The sequence below is a fragment of the Xyrauchen texanus genome, chromosome 35 (genome assembly GCF_025860055.1).
Source record: "Xyrauchen texanus isolate HMW12.3.18 chromosome 35, RBS_HiC_50CHRs, whole genome shotgun sequence".
NCBI lineage: Eukaryota > Metazoa > Chordata > Actinopteri > Cypriniformes > Catostomidae > Xyrauchen > Xyrauchen texanus.
In genome coordinates, this window is record NC_068310.1 from 12,933,947 (window position 1) to 12,950,094 (window position 16,148).

Sequence of the window (16,148 nt, forward strand, 5' to 3'; positions counted from 1 at the left end):
AACTGTTTGCGGGCTTTCTTGTGCATCATCTTCTGAAGAGGCTTCCTTCTGGGACGACAGCCATGCAGACCAATTTGATGCAGTGTGCGGCGTATGGTCTGAGCACTGACAGGCTGACCCCCCACCCCTTCAACCTCTGCAGCAATGCTGGCAGCACTCATACGTCTATTTCAGAAAGACAACCTCTGGATATGACGCTGAGCACGTGCACTCAACTTCTTTGGTCGACCATGGCGAGGCCTGTTCTAAGTGGAACCTGTCCTGGTAAACCGCTGTATGGTCTTGGCCACCGTGCTGCAGCTCAGTATCAGGGTCTTGGCAATCTTCTTATAGCCTAGGCCATCTTTATGTAGAGCAACAATTCTTTTTTTCAGATCCTCAGAGAGTTCTTTGCCATGAGGTGCCATGTTGAACTTCCAGTGACCAGTATGAGGGAGTGTGAGAGTGATGACACCAAATTTAACACACCTGCTCCCCATTCACACCTGAGACCTTGTAACACTAATGAGTCACATGACACCGGGGAGGGAAAGTGGCTAATTGGGCCCAATTTGGACATTTTAACTTAGGGGTGTACTTACTATTGTTGCCAGAGGTTTAGACATTAATGCTGTGTGTTATTTTGTTATTTTGAGGGGACAGCAAATTTACACTGTTATACAAGCTGTACACTCACTACTTTACATTGTAGCAAAGTGTCATTTCTTCAGCATTGTCACATAAAAAGATATCAAATATTTACAAAAATGTGAGGGGTGTACTCACTTTTGTGAGATACTGTATGTCTTGGGTCCTGAAATTATTTTATACCATATATACTGTACCTATGACATCATCCGCTGAAGATGAAGAGGATTGTCTTGGCCCACCTCAGAGCCCAGGTGAACACTGCAGTGGACATCCTGTTATTTAACTATACTGCAACTTCACAAGTTTCAATAAAGATCAATAACATTTTGCCTTATCTGTTAATCCTATCCCTAAGCTTAAACCTTCACCTAAAACCGCATGGCAATGATTGATTCATATTTAGTTCTAGGTTATGAGACTGATTCATATTTAGTTCCAGGTAATGAATCTGTACTGATTCTGAAGTCAGACTGCAATGAGCATATTAATCAAGGGATGTTAATCCAGGAACAGATGTTTCATCAACTTCAGCCACTTTTAGAACTGTGGACTAGTGAAGTACTTTAAAAAATATATATATAATATAAAAAAATATATATATATATATATATATATATATATATATATTTTTTTTTTTAATCACTCTTGCTAGTATATTTAATTTGTCTACTAACAATGTCATACTGTATATGCACAGAGGGAGATTTGTTATTTATTTTTTGAAAGTCATGAAAATTCTCATTTCTATATTCTGCATTGTGTTGAATATAATTCTGTAATTGAAGTAACAGTAATGGAAAGTACATTTTTATGTTTTTTTTTTTTTTTCCCCAGACTAATTTTTCTGGCAAAGGCTTATTTCATAGCTAACATTTTATGTATCCTAAAAACTCCCAATTAAATAATATTTTCACACTTTTTGCATAATTTGGCAAAATTACGTCTTGATTGAAAATGATGGCCAATTAAAAATAATATGTTCATAAGTGACATTTAAATTTTTACTTTATTGTTTTCTTTAAACATGCATCTCAAGGATGCTCTAAAATTTTGTCGACTTGGTTAACAAGTACATTAGCTATTAGGGGCATCTAATTGTTCGGTGCGGTGAAATGAGGCCACAACTGTGGGACAGTTGTGATAATACGTTTAAAAAAAATACTTTCAATATTTTATGTTTTTATTTATTTATTGTATTATCATAGTTTTAAACATGTAATAATTTGTATTTTTATATTTTATTTCATAGTTTAATTTCGAAAGTCTGGTTATGGGACAAGGCTTAGCCTAAACAATGAAACATATAGATAAAAGGCACTAGAAACGTACCAAAAATAAAGTATGAAAGCATTAATAAAAGATTCTAAAATCGTGTTAACGGGACATGAGGTGCCCAAATTAAAAGAAACACCAACACTATATATATATATATATATATATTAACCTGTTTTTAAGATTTATGCATTTAAAATTTATAACACCATTTCATCAAATTGAATTGTGTGATATTTAACTAAATGAAATGAATAAAACAAAGTATTTTTTTGGATTACTCATTTCAGTATGAAGGAATTTTGTAATGAAATTGAAATGCGTAAATCTTGAATTTGCATTAATCCAGGAACATGTTCTGAAGACTTTGGGTATCCAAACCCCAACAGGAGGTCGAATCCCAAACATGCTTTTATTTTGAAGCGTTACGGAAACAGCAAGTACTTTGTCTGTCTTCACCCTTCCCGACTCTGTTGTTGTTGTGTCGATGACGCGGAAAGCCTAGCCGGCCGAACGGCAAATGAGTCAGCATCAATAATCTGCCTTTCCGTTGATGTGGGGATTCATCTAAATCTCCCAGCAAAACAATAAAATATCAATTAGCCTCATAAAAGCGAGAAATGGCTGTTCCTGCACCCCCAAACCTGCAGCTGAGCACGGCGAGACAAAGCAGTCCTGTAAACTCCACAGAAAACGACATCCACATCGACGAGAAGCAGCTGGAAAACATCAGCAATAATGTCGAGGACGGTACGTCGCTGCCGCTGCACTCGCCCTGGACCTTCTGGCTCGATCGGTAGGCAGATATCTGCTCATATTACTGTCGTTATGGATACACGTTGTGGAAAGGCAGACGAACATTCACTGCTGCGAACAAAGGCCCAAATATCAAATCTGTATTTAACAGATTGTACAGCTAATATTATTGTTTTAGATTATTAACGAGCCCAACATTAATAGACAACTCAAACGCCTGAATTTTGTGTTTGTAAGTGTTAAATGTGTCAACGCTAAGCTGATAAAATGATTTGCTATAGTATGTAGGAGTCACCTGCAGGTCACGATTGTTGCATAATAGCAGATCTATCGTCTCTGAAGCTCTATAAATCATGTTACAGTGGAACATTGAACAGGTGTGTGTGCGCCTCAAGGCTCTGTCATGGGTCCTGTTTAGTTTTAAAATGAAAGATTCAAGCAATTGTAAAATGCAGATTGCAGATTTTCAGAAGTTTTGAGTTAAAAAGCTTTATTAGCTTAAGACTTTAACTGAAAATAAATTGAAAATCATTGAGAGATCTTTATTAGTTTTAATGACCACTGAAATTAGTAATTTAGGTTAATTTTGTGTTCTGTGGTGTGATTTGGAATTTGTAATTAAATAATGATTTTCAAAGGGTTAAAGTCCTGTTTACTGTCCAACTGACATTCGGTTTGTGAATTGTGATTCGGTCAAGAGGATTGTGAAATGCTTGTGTTCTGTGTTTAGTTGTATGATCATAATAATTAAACTGCATTTACATAAAGTGAAAGATTAATGTTTAAAGCTGTGTGAGGTTTGTAAAAAACATTCATTAATGCACTGCATCTTCTAGGTCATTACCAGGTACAACGGCAGCGGAGTGTGAATCAAATCTGAAAAAGATATACACAGTACACACAGTTCAGGTATGAGGTACCTCATTTGTATTTTAAGTCATTTAGAGCTTTAAATTGCTTTGTGAGCACCGAATGTATTTCTGTTGCCCGATTTGCTTGAAATACTAGTCCATTTAGAATCAGGTCACAGTGAGCTGATGGAACTAATCTATGTGAAGTGACTAATCTTGGTGAAAACCTTGGGATGTATGAAATAAAAAGTTTACCCAATGCAGATGACAATTTTTATGCTATGTATGACAACGAATATGGTGGCTGGTATTATAACTCTTTCTAATACAGGTCTGTTGAAAGCTTGATTCTGATTGGTTGACGGATGTTCATCAGCGTGCAATTATTTTCCAGTAAACGCACAGCTATGAAGTAGTTCCAGGTCTTGACCGCATAACGTTTCCATATTACTTTGCCAAATTATTTCAGAACCCTACAGTCTACCAGAGCAAATAAAACACAGATGTTGGCTAAGAACAACAAACAATGACTGTAATATCCTTATTTAATCTTATTTAAATTTCAGCTGAAAAGTGCACTTGTGCGCTCTCTCTCACACACACATTGACACTCGAGGTTCGGCCAACAAACAGAGGCTTGCAAATGCACTACGACTTGATTAATACAACAGTTTTGTATTATAAGAAATATCTCTATATTTGTGGAAAGCAGCCTCACGCTCCCCCTCTCTTTTGCTCTAACCCACACGCACATTCACATGAGCAACAAACAGAGTCGTCATGTCTCGGGGTTGTAGAAAATATCCTCCGATAAAACACTTAACGATGTCTTAAGGTGTGGTAACCGTGGTTTTAGTGGAATAATCGACTCCGCCCTGTTGAATTATTGAAAAATAATGCACACCCCCAGATGGTAATTTGTTTCAACGGCCCAGCGTCAGTTATTCCTTACACACTACACTCAAAAAAAATTATTCTTTGGCTTAACTTTAATCAATAATGAACAGTGGATCCACTTGTTTGAAATTACATTTATTAAATTAAAATTATCGTGTAATTTCAATTTAAACATTTGGAGTAAAGAGAACTTCAAGTAAGAATCAAGTAAACCCCAAAATATTTACTTGTCAACACAAATTAAACTTTTTATAGTGATACGGTAGCTAGTGACAGGAAATGTCAGCATGCCAAAGAAATGCTGGTGGAAAGACTACTGAGTGCAACTTGGTCACTATGCTATGTTAGCACAGCAATTGCTCAATGGATAAAGCAATTTGTAGAATACTTGAAATGTTTTGGTCCTCAACATAGGCTCAAGATTCACTCTTTACCATATTGGTAAAACCCAAAACTACTATCATAACAGAAATGTTTCTAAATCTATATATTCATCTATTATTCATCTTGCATAAAGAAACATAAAATAACACTTAATTTGAACATTACTCTTCCTGTCGAGTCCAATGCTGCCCAGTTTCAGTTAACCAAACAAAAATTATTCATGTTGTCCCAACATGCATAGATTAAATAAAGCTGACAAGGCACTTTTTTAGTTGAATCGTATTTTTTGAGTAATAGTAACAAGGTAGGATTTAGTAAAACGTACGAAAGGCAATGTTCTTTTTTGAGTATTTAATTTGTTTTTTTACACTGGTGCTTGAACGAAGTGAAATCAGTCATTAAAACATTGGTAGTACTGAAGAAATATGTACTTAAATGCACTGTATGGGGATAAAAGTATCTGCCAAATGTGTTTTGTTCCTTTTGTAGCCTGGCATTGAAAACGAGTTTTATGTGTAAATTTAGAAAAATATAGCCATGATGTTATCTGCTTACAGTATTGGGTATTTAAAGCAATGTCAATAATTTAAACAAACTCCAATATCGTCTCTGATACACTGGCAGCCAAAAGTTTGGAATCAGAACTTCTTAAACTACTTCAAAGAGTTCTCATCATTCTTTGAAGAGTTCTTCAAAGAATGACAGTTTGCAGATCCTTGGCATTCTAGCTGTTAGTTTGTTCCAGATCCTCAGGTGACATGTCACCCCACGCTTCCTGTAGCACTTGCCATAGATGAGGCTGTCTTGTCGGGCACTTCTCACGCACCTTACAGTCTAGCTGATCCCACAAAAGCTCAATGGGTTTAAGATCCATAACACTCTTTTCCAGCTATCTGTTTTCCAATGACTGTGTTTCTTTGCCCACTATAACATTTTCTTTTGTTTTTTCTGTTTCAAAAGTGTCTTTTTCTTTGAAATTCTTCCCATAAGGCCTGCACCCCTGAGTCTTCTCTTTACTGTTGTACATGAAACCGGTGTTGAGTGAGTAGAATTCAATGAAGCTGTCAGCTGAGGACACCTGAGGCATCTATTTCTCAAACTATTTCCCAAAAAAAGACAGTTGTCCTTTGTATTTGAAGACTGTAGAGTACACCTTCTTATATGAATTCTTCAGTTTTTTGCCAATTTCAAGCATTGTATAGCCTTCATTCCTCAAAACATTCCTTGTTTGACTGATGAGTTTCTAGAGAAAGCTGTTTCTTTTTTGCCATTTTTGACCAAATATTGACCTTAAGACACGCCAGTCTATTGCATACTGTGGCAACTCAAAAACAAAGACAATGTTAAGCTTCATTTAACAAACCAAATAGCTTTCAGCTGTGTTTGATATAATGGCAAGTGATTTTTCTAGTACCAAATTAGTAATTTAGCATGAATACTCAAGGATGAGATGTTGGAGTGATGGCTGATGGAAATGGGGCCTGTCTAGATTTGATCAAAAATGACTTTTTTCAAATAGTGATGGTGCTGTTTTTTACATCAGTAATGTCCTGACTACACTTTGTGATCAGTTGAATTCCACTTTGGTGAATTAAAGTACCAATTTCCTTCCAAAACAGAAAAAACCTGTACATTATTCCAAACATTTGGCTGCGAGTGTATTTTGTGTATAACTACATTCACCACTTTTTTTTTTTCATTGCATAAAGAGCTTCTGGAGTGTGTACAACAACATCCCTCCTGTGTCCTGCCTCCCTCTGAGGTGTAGCTACCACTTAATGAGAGGAGAAAGAAGACCACTATGGTGAGTCTTTTTTTCATGCAAAAAAACTCAGGGGTACTTTATATAATACACTGTACATCATCAATATATAATTAGACATCATCCTTAGCTAAATAAATGTGTATGGGGCAGTTCACATTAAACATTTGCTTTTGAATATATTTTTATTTGTTGCCAGGGAAGAGGAAAGCAATGCAAAGGGAGGTGTTTGGAAAATGAAAGTGCCAAAGGAAAGCACTGTAAGTTTTCTTGTCTATCATTGGTGTTATAATTTACAAAGCAGTTTGACCGTTTTTATCTACTTCACCTACTGTTATAGGGCATTCACATACAGTGATTTTATCACAGGAGGTTGTTGTGGGCATTCCTACTGCTGGTGGCTTTAAAGCTGAAGTGTTTGTTTTCTGTGTAACTGAATGGTATTTATAAAATAAATATCATTTTTGAACAGCTTTCTGATTACACCCCCTACCTGCCATTAGCACTACTACTGCCAACAGCACACATAAAAGGTTTAGAACATGTGTTGTGTTGACGTGTTCAGTGTAGACAGCCTCAAGCCATTGTGTTGCGTCATGTCATTGGACATGCCTGGTGTAGACGGGGTGTAAGAGAAACATTCTTTTGGGAATACAAAATCATATTTTTCTTAAATTACAAAATAAGAAGAAAGTAGTTAAGAAGAATTTTATTCTTAAATTCACATTTGGTGAATCCAGACCCTGGAGGACAAAATATTTGTATAGATGCACTGAGCAGTGCATGCATAGTGCGTCAAATCATCAATGCATGTATTAGAATGCGACAATTCCTGACACTGTTTTCGGCACATAATCTTTTTTAAATATAAAAAATGTGGGCAGAGACTAATCATATGAAAAACTTCTCCATTTTGACCACACTCGACTACAGTATCACATAGTAGACCGATCATGTGTGCTCCCATGTCTTCACTCCCGTTGTAAGTACATGCCCACATCGCTACCCACTGACACGAAGTCAAACTTTTCTCAACTTGAGTCGCTGGACACGCCCACATCACTTCGCTTCAAATAGCTGTTTGTGTAAATGCCCTTTTGGACTGTCTAATGTAAATAAATAAATAAAAATCAGTAGTTTTCTTTTTTATAACCGCTATATTGCTGGCAGATTGAAATTGTTCTACTTCTCTTTTTATATCTCTTTTTTCCACCAGTTAGCTGTTTGGAAAGAGCTGCTATTGGCCACAATTGGTGAACAATTCACAGATTATTGTGCATCAGGTGAGTGAAGCATTAGAACCATTGTTCACTGCATTCATTAATATTTATATTATATTAAAATGATGACTTTTTAAAATGTATTTCAGAGGATGAAGTGGTTGGAGTAAGTGTCAGCATGAGAGAACGGGAGGACGTTGTTCAGGTCTGGAATGGAAACGCCTGTTTTGCAAATGAGTCAAAGGTTTTAGGAAGAATCTACGAACTTCTTCCGCAGATATCTTTTAAAGCAGTATTTTATAAACGTAAGTGTCAACAGTTTACTTTGTGCATCCTGAGAGTTGATTATAACTGTTATAACATTATAACATTATTGCTATAACATTAGTTGCATGAGAGCTTGTCGCTGGCTTTCTTTAATATTTGATATGTTTGCCATTCGAATTGGAAATTTTAATAACAAACCTTAAATTTATTGTGTAGTTGTAAATGTCTTGTTTGCATTTTTTTTATTTACGTTATTGTTTTTAATGTTCAGTTTTGAATAAAAGGCACGACAAATATTTGGACAGTAGACCACATACACTCAAAATAATAACTGTAAAATTTACGCAGTTCAAATTATAAAAAGATTCCATCAATTTGTATTGATTTATTATTTAAAAAATTACACAGATCAATTTGTTGGAATTTTGTAATGAAATTTAAATGCAAAAATATTTGTATCTTTTTGAGTACTTTTGGGAATTTGACATGTCGTGCAGACTTAAAAAGAATATTTGAAACCGCATTAGGCTAATTCCAACATAAAACAAATATGGATGCAGCTTTTTTTAAGACCCTCATTAACCATTAAAATTGACCAATTAAAATGAACTAATGCAGACAAAAATGTGTTTTTAAATGGTGCTAAACCAAAGACATACACTATTCCAAATAAATGTAAATTAATTTTGACCAAAATTCTTGATGCTGATAAAAAAAGACTATGGACATTTTGGGGGCTGTTCACATTCGTTTTTGTGTCTTTCTCTGAAATCGTTGACTGCTCCGACCGTCCCATGTTTTTTCAGTGTATTGCGCAGGAGCGCCACGTTTTTTTGATTGTATAAAGTTAAAAATAACTTTAAAAAACAGCTTGATACACCGGTGTTCTGTTGCATTTCTTGTGCTGTGTCTAGGGATGTCAGTTTTCAGACATTTTCAATTGTCGTGGAAATTAACAATTGATTAATCATTAACGTTAAAGGAATAGTTCATTATTCACTTACTCTGATGGTTTAGATTTTTAGAAAAATGTTGAAGGTCCTTAAATTGCAAGTAAACTGGTGCCATCAGGCTGTTGGCTGTTTGATGAGCCAAAAAGTCATATTTTCACAGCATAAATGTAATCCACATAACTCCAGTCGATCAATTTATGTCTTTTGAAGCCGAACCACTTTCACGTGACATTTCTCTGTTGTGTACAAAGCACGTGCTTTCGACATCTTGCATGAACGTGCAATAGCGCTTATGTCACTGATGTGTCGACTGCTGGCAGGAATTTAGAGGAATATTCCAGATTCAACACAAGTTAAGTGCAAACCACTGTATTTTGGCATAATATTGATCACCACAAAAGTTAGTTTCTAATCATCCCTCCATTTCTTTAAAAAAGCAAAAATCGAGGTTCCAGAGAGTCACTAAAAATGGAAGTGAATGGGGCCAATTTTTTTGATGGTTTAAAAGCAGAAATTTAAATCTTATGATTTTATGAAATCACTTACATTAATTTTTCTGTTAAAATTCATGTATTATTTGAGCGGTAAAGTGTTTTGAATTGCCATTTTTTCAGGGTTTTAGGGTTTGTTGACATGATATCATCATGTAAAATTGGCTATAAGTGAAAAGGTTAGTAAGTGATTTTATCACCCTAAAATCATGTTAACAAGCATATTGTTTATGTCTTGTGGCTATACTTTTGAAAAAGTTTCTATTTTAACATAAAAAAAAAAATTGGCCCCCATTCACTTCCATTATAAGTGCCTGACTTTTACCTTGATTTTTACAAAAAATTAAATTATGGTAATCAACATTGTGCCACAAATGCTGTCGATTGAGCTTAACTTGTATTGAACCCGTAATATTCCTTTAATAAAGTTTTATTTATCAATTTGTTTCTTACACCAACCTATCAATTTGCTTCAGAAGACATTCATTGATCGACTGGAGTCATGTCGATTACTTTTATGCTGCATAAATATGCCTTTTAGCCCATCAAACAGCCAGCAGACTGATCGCACCCATTTAATTGAATTATGAGGACCTACAGAGCTTCAACATTTTTCTAAAAATGTTCATTTCTGTTCCGCTGAAGAAAAACAGTCATACACATCTGGGATGGCATCAGGGTAAGTGAATAATGAGAGAATTTTCTTTTTTGGGTGGACTATTCCTTTAACACTGCAAAACGCTGTGAAAAGTCCAAATAATATGTGCATGTAGCATTAATTAATCTTTAACATCCCTGGCTGTCGTTTTTTTTTCTAGCAAAAATCGAGTTTGGTCTGAAAAGCCCCTTTTGCATTAACTACCCATGTACAGAACTGCAAACTAATCACCATTGCACTAATGTTGGTGACTGATTTAAAACTCTTTGTTTTTCCAGCACACAAGGAGCACCATGCGTTTGAAGGTGGTCGCTCAAGACATTAGTAAGCTTTGCACATTTGTCACATTTTCTCATTTTTTTTGGACTGATCCTTGAAAATGGACTGAAGACAGAAAATCCCTCCTGGATGAACAGAACTGTTGGGTTTTGCACTTGTTTTATATCGTAGAAAATTTTTAAAGTGTTGTATGATCCTTCCACGCTTTTTGCTAAACTTTTCTCATGCCAGATGTTTAGGCAATATCAATGAGATCACATAGCAGTAGCATATGTAATGTATTCATCACAAACGACTGTTGCCAGTTATATTTTACCCACTTTTTTCTACGTTTATTGATCAAATGTTCAGTTCAGTGACCAAATTGCTGCTTTTTAGAGTAAATGCTTTTTGTGTTAAAAACTTAACATTTCCTTTACAGAATAAGAGTGTCCATTATCATGGAACAGTATGTAAACTTTTAGGGCTGATTATCTTAGATACACATTAGATTTGGCACTAGACTAAATAGAAGACCAAGACTAAGCCTCATCTGTTTCTGGGAAGCCACATTTTATGCAAAAGTATTGCACATTTCTCAATAAAAAGATCGCTTTGACTTGGAATACTGATTTCAAAGCAAATCTAAGTGGGTGTAAAACAACCTTGTTTATAACTTGTTTAATGCAAAATGAATATGCGATTTCCCGTTTTCACCCAAACCTGAATATTCAGGTGAAATAACCCGATATTAATCCGAATTTTTGTACCTGCTAGTCAAAATTTCGCAACTGTGTTATTACATTACAGATCATGCAAACGGCTTTGCTTTTATGATTTTAAAAACTGTATCCAGACCTGCTTCTGTAGTATTTTATATATGTGAAATCTATTTTCGAATGGCGTCATGGCACTGTTAGGTTCTGTTGAACTTCTCTTTTTCACATACAACTTATGGTTACTGCATTGTGGCTGATATCTTGCATTGTTTCATGTATTCCTGTAGCCCTTTTGTTTTATAGGGTACTTTTAAGTGTCTTTGTCAGAACTGTCCAAATGCTTCATATTTTCATGGTCTGAAATCATAACGTCTGGAGATTTTACTTACTCTTAACTACCTATTAATTCACTATAATCACACTGTGTCTTGTATCAGAGTGCTTATTATTGTAGTCTGTTTTATTGTGTTTTGGAATGGATGGTTATGTTGGAAAACGTATGAGCGAAGGGGATCTAATGTCGATATTGTCAAATTATGAAACTGACAAACACCTGTGTAATCATCAGAGCATTTTGATGAATATATTTTTAGTTTTTCAATGCCAAAGATGTATACCCTTTCAATTCTCCTGTATTATTCATCATTGTCTGTTGAAATATAAAGATAAAGATATGCATATTAACTTGCATAGAGGGAATTAAAACAGTGTTTCTCATGTTTTTCTTTCCTTTACTGGTGTAGTTCATATTTTGCTTTGTTTCCCATGGTGCTGTGTGTAATTTATGTGTCAATAACTACAAGCCCAATAAGACCTGCATTGTGAATGATATCCTTTAATGCACTAAAAAGCACAATTATCAGTCAGTCCTTCATATGGGCAGAGATGCAAAATAACTTGCAGCTGACCTTTCATATTTCAGCCTTTTCCTACCTATCACGGATCAATTTTTAAGACGAGTACTGTGGATTTTAGGATTATTTTTTGGAGCATTTTTGTCAGATTTCCAGGGCTCCTAATCAGGTTCCAAAATCTCAAACTGATTGTCAATCTTCTGGAACGGTGCCTTGTGTTCTCCCAGGGTTTCACTCATAGAATGTTCTGTCTATCTCTGTGTATTTTATCATTTATAATATAATTTACTTTTCTTTTTTTGCTTATAGATTTTTAAATATTGAATAAATAAGAAGCAGAATTCAAAATGCAAGTGTTGTGTCAAGTGTTATTTTCCACATAAAATTGTACTGCCTTTTATTACAAATGCATTTTGTGTTGAAATGCAGACATACTCAGCAGTCAAGTTTCATGGTAATGTACACATTTTCACTGGAAGGATTGGTGAATATTAAAATCAAGCTTTCCAGGCCTGGAGAAGTAATAGAAATTAATAAAATCTTGAAAGTCATGTACATTTCTACAGTAAATATATTATTTTGTAGTTATGCCCAGGTCTAACCCAATAACAATTCTTGGTTCCCAGAAAGGTCCGGTAACATTCGTTTTTGGTTCCCAGAACAGGCATTCTTCTAATGTTCTCTTTTGGTTAGCCAGGAAAGTTGTTTTTATGTAAATAGAATGTTAATTAATGGTTTAGAGAAAGTTCTCCTAATGTTATACCTAACAAAAAATAATGAAAATTGTGAGAAAAACAAAATCACGTTCAGCGTTCTTCTGCAAACATTCTGGGAAGATTAGCTTATGGTTATAAAAGACGTTTACATTAAGGATCATTCAAATGTGTTAATACATTAGGTATCATTAAATAACATTGAACAATATATAGGATTTTTTTTTTCAGCATTTAGTAATCTTGGTTGGTGTTAGTTTACAAAAATGCTATTGTTCATGTTTACGTCATGTTAGTCCATAGAGCATTAACTTAAGTTAACATATACAACTTTTCATTTAAAAAATATGTAGTAGTATACTGAAAATAAATGCTATAAAAACATTGTTTATTGTTAGTTCATATTAACTAATTGATAAATAACTAACGTTAACAAACTGAACATTATTGTAAGGTGTTACCAACCTAAAAAAATTAATTAGATAATATTCTTAATAGATTGTCAAAACCTCCCTGCAACATTCTGGGAATGTTAGTTCATGATAACAGAAATTAAACTTAAAGAGATCGTTTCTAGAACGTTAGGAATTGGTTTAAAAAGAAATGACCAAACGGGAACCATATGCCAACGTTAAGGGGAGCGTTATGTGCTTGCTGCTATTAAATGATTGAAAGACCTTAATGCACTAATTATGAACAACTGAAAAAATCAAGAAAATATTTTGGTGAAGAGGAATGGGAATCATGTACCACTAGACGGCGCTGCAGACCATTTAAACGGAATGTTATGGCTTCTTCACCTTTCGGCATCTGCAATAAATGTCTTTAATCACCCTTTCTCCACATATTTTACCTTTCGCCTGTGCTTATATGTGCAATGCTTATAATGGTATTCATCAGTGCATAATGGAATAATTCATAACTAATCGAAGGCGCAACAATATCAGTTTATCACTTCTCCAACAAAGCTCTAGCGGCGAAACACTTGAGACCTCAGCAGGTGGACGTGACGTCACGTCACTACAACTCTCTTGTTTTGTACTCCCTCTCTCAAAACACTTAATTGCCTTAACTTTGTCAAAATAACATTTTCCGTCTTTTACAACCCCACTCTCTGAGTAAATGGCCCCGTATTCAACGAACGAGCGGGTCGCATGCTCCGCGAACTAGTTCCCCGGGACGCGCACGGCGGATGAATACACTTGTTTACACGTTGTGCTTCACGCGGCAGATGCGGTGTGACCAACACACTGCGCTTTCCAGCGTACAAAAGTTCGCTACGCGGTCTCACTTAAAGTTTTCATTTCTGCCCGCTGTAAAGTCGCTTCATCCCCGGTGAGTTTGTTCTTTTTATCAAGTTACTTTCTCTGTGGTTTGTTCCCAATTAAAATGCTCGGTTCATTTGCTAGTTTTGAGCCATATCAAACTCAACGGCAGCGCAAGAGACCAGGAGCAGCAGCTAATTCAAAGCGCCTCACTCTGTTATCGACATTTGTTTATTATTTTATAACAAGCAATTTGCCTTGAACAAAGTCAGTGGTTTTCATAACACCTGTATATGCCGTTAGATCCTATTTAAATCCGTCCTGTGAGTAATGGCTGGCTAACATGTGCGCCTTTCTCTCAGTTAATGTGGAGAACAAAAACTACCTAACTTCAGTTGTTCAGTTCAAAGCGTGCTGTAAATCACTTAACAGTGACAACACTATTTGTTTGGGATTGGAAGACAATTGCATGTTGGCCTCAAACCCCCGTAAATGAATTGTTAATTCTAACTTGGTGATTTGATTTTGACCAGCAGATGCATTTTAACTCGCATTCATGGAGGTGTTACTTCTCTCTCTCTCTAAAAACCTAGTAAGCTGCCTACATAGACAGAACTTCTAGGCATCATATGACACCCAAGAATGCTGCCTAGATAGGCGTCTCGCTATTTTTTAATACAGCCACTATATCTTTAGTCCACCTGGTGCGAACTATTCCATTATTTTCAAATGCATGTCCACTGTGATTGACAAAAGTTATGTTCAATGTTCTCTTATAGTTTAAACTTTAAATGCAGTTGCTGAAACAACATAAAAAAACCAACCCTCCCTCTCTCCCTTCACCTCCTTGCCAGGTTTAATGTCTCCTTTTTTGCCTCTTGAGCATTTACAATTCAGATTGTGCTGTGGTTGTAAAGTTGGAAGTTAATCATTTGTTGAAGATCTTTTACAGGCATCCCATCCCATTCTGTTTTTTTTTTTTTTAAACTTGAGGTGTCTCTTAGTGTTACCTGCCCTCAGGATCTGGTTCAGTCACACTTCATGCTCCATTTTGACATCTATTAAAGACTTTTGTCCATTTATCTCAACTGGAATACACATTCAGGTGGGCGTTGAGGAGGATTTGATTTGTTAGAATGTTCTTTTCTCTCTCAGATGATTCTCCTTCAGGCATTTTTTTGCATCCTGGATGCATCATCAGAGGAGCTATGTAGCTTGATTTGTGGCTGAGACCTGTGTTGACAGGTCTTGAAGTTTCACAACTGTATTACGTCAAAGTTATTGAAATATTGTCCTTTTAATAATATTATTACTATTTCCTGTTTCCTCTTGTTCCTGCCTATCATAATGTATTGCCCGCCCCGCTAAAGTGGAGATTTAAAATAAAAATATATACTTAAATGTTGATCTGTGACCTATCATGTCACTTCTGAAGACATGGGTTGTCATTTGGATTATTTTCATACTGCATTTGTGCTTTTTAAACCTTCAGATTTCTGGCCACCATTCACTTGCATTAAGTGAACCAACAGAGCTGAAATATTCTCATAAAAAAAATCTTTGTCTGCTTCGTGCAGTAGGCGGCAAGTCATACACATCCGCTATGGTATGAGAGTGAGAAAATGAGAGAATTTTCATTTTTGAGTGAAGTATTAGAGGTCGATCGATAACCAATTTGGGCAATACCTGCCGATAACCAATAGTTTCTAATATTGATACTGAATAAAAAATAACACTCAAAATTAAAATGGTTATTAACTTTATTACAAAAATAAACAGTACTGACTGAACCATGAAAATGTATTGTACTTTTTAAAATGAAATGTATATTTACACACACACACAAACTAATATTCAGATTTTAAAGTCAGCTGATTTTTAAATTGATGTTTCCTTCATCCACAAGAGGGCGCAATAAATACATAAACCTATTCAGCAATGTTATATTATTACATAGAACATTCCTATCCTGGCTGTTAAAAAGAGCATTTCTTTTTCAACTAATGTGTATAAAATAAATAAAACGTTTTAGTCGTCCATATTCTGAAATGTTCCAAACCTAAACCTAACCATCAGTGGTGTAAAAATCTAATTTTAGATAGGAAAAATGCAACCTCGGAATTGTGCTCCTCACTGATAATGCAAATGTGATTTCAATGCGGGATCCAAACCCTGATCTCCCACACCACTGACACAAC

The 16,148-nt window shown here is 35.3% G+C and overlaps 2 protein-coding genes across 3 annotated transcripts in view; both read left to right on the forward strand.

Annotated features, from left to right (window-relative positions):
- Window positions 1-2,362: 2,362 nt before the first annotated feature.
- On the forward strand, window positions 2,363-12,318 carry LOC127629236 (eukaryotic translation initiation factor 4E type 3-like). The gene is made up of 7 exons (XM_052106376.1): window positions 2,363-2,698; window positions 3,495-3,567; window positions 6,500-6,594; window positions 6,752-6,812; window positions 7,769-7,835; window positions 7,922-8,077; window positions 10,420-12,318. Exons 1-7 carry the CDS (start codon window positions 2,523-2,525, stop codon window positions 10,464-10,466), a joined length of 675 nt encoding a protein of 224 aa, XP_051962336.1. The 5' UTR covers window positions 2,363-2,522; the 3' UTR covers window positions 10,467-12,318.
- A 1,561-nt stretch (window positions 12,319-13,879) lies between these two features.
- LOC127628499 (forkhead box protein P1-B-like) overlaps window positions 13,880-16,148 on the forward strand; it is a 93,602-nt gene continuing 91,333 nt past the window's right edge. For both annotated transcript variants that reach the window (XM_052105281.1, XM_052105282.1), the window contains exon 1: window positions 13,880-14,020. The gene's annotated coding sequence lies outside the window, so the exon portion shown is untranslated. The remainder of the gene's footprint in view (window positions 14,021-16,148) is intronic.

Excerpts from the sequence above, each read along its gene's own strand:
- LOC127629236 (XM_052106376.1), top strand. The coding sequence starts at position 2,523 with ATGGCTGTTCCTGCACCCCCAAACCTGCAGCTGAGCACGGCGAGACAA. Across the intron at positions 2,699-3,494 it reads TGGACCTTCTGGCTCGATCG|GTCATTACCAGGTACAACGG; the intron begins GTAGGCAGATAT and ends TGCATCTTCTAG. Across the intron at positions 8,078-10,419 it reads TAAAGCAGTATTTTATAAAC|CACACAAGGAGCACCATGCG; the intron begins GTAAGTGTCAAC and ends TTGTTTTTCCAG.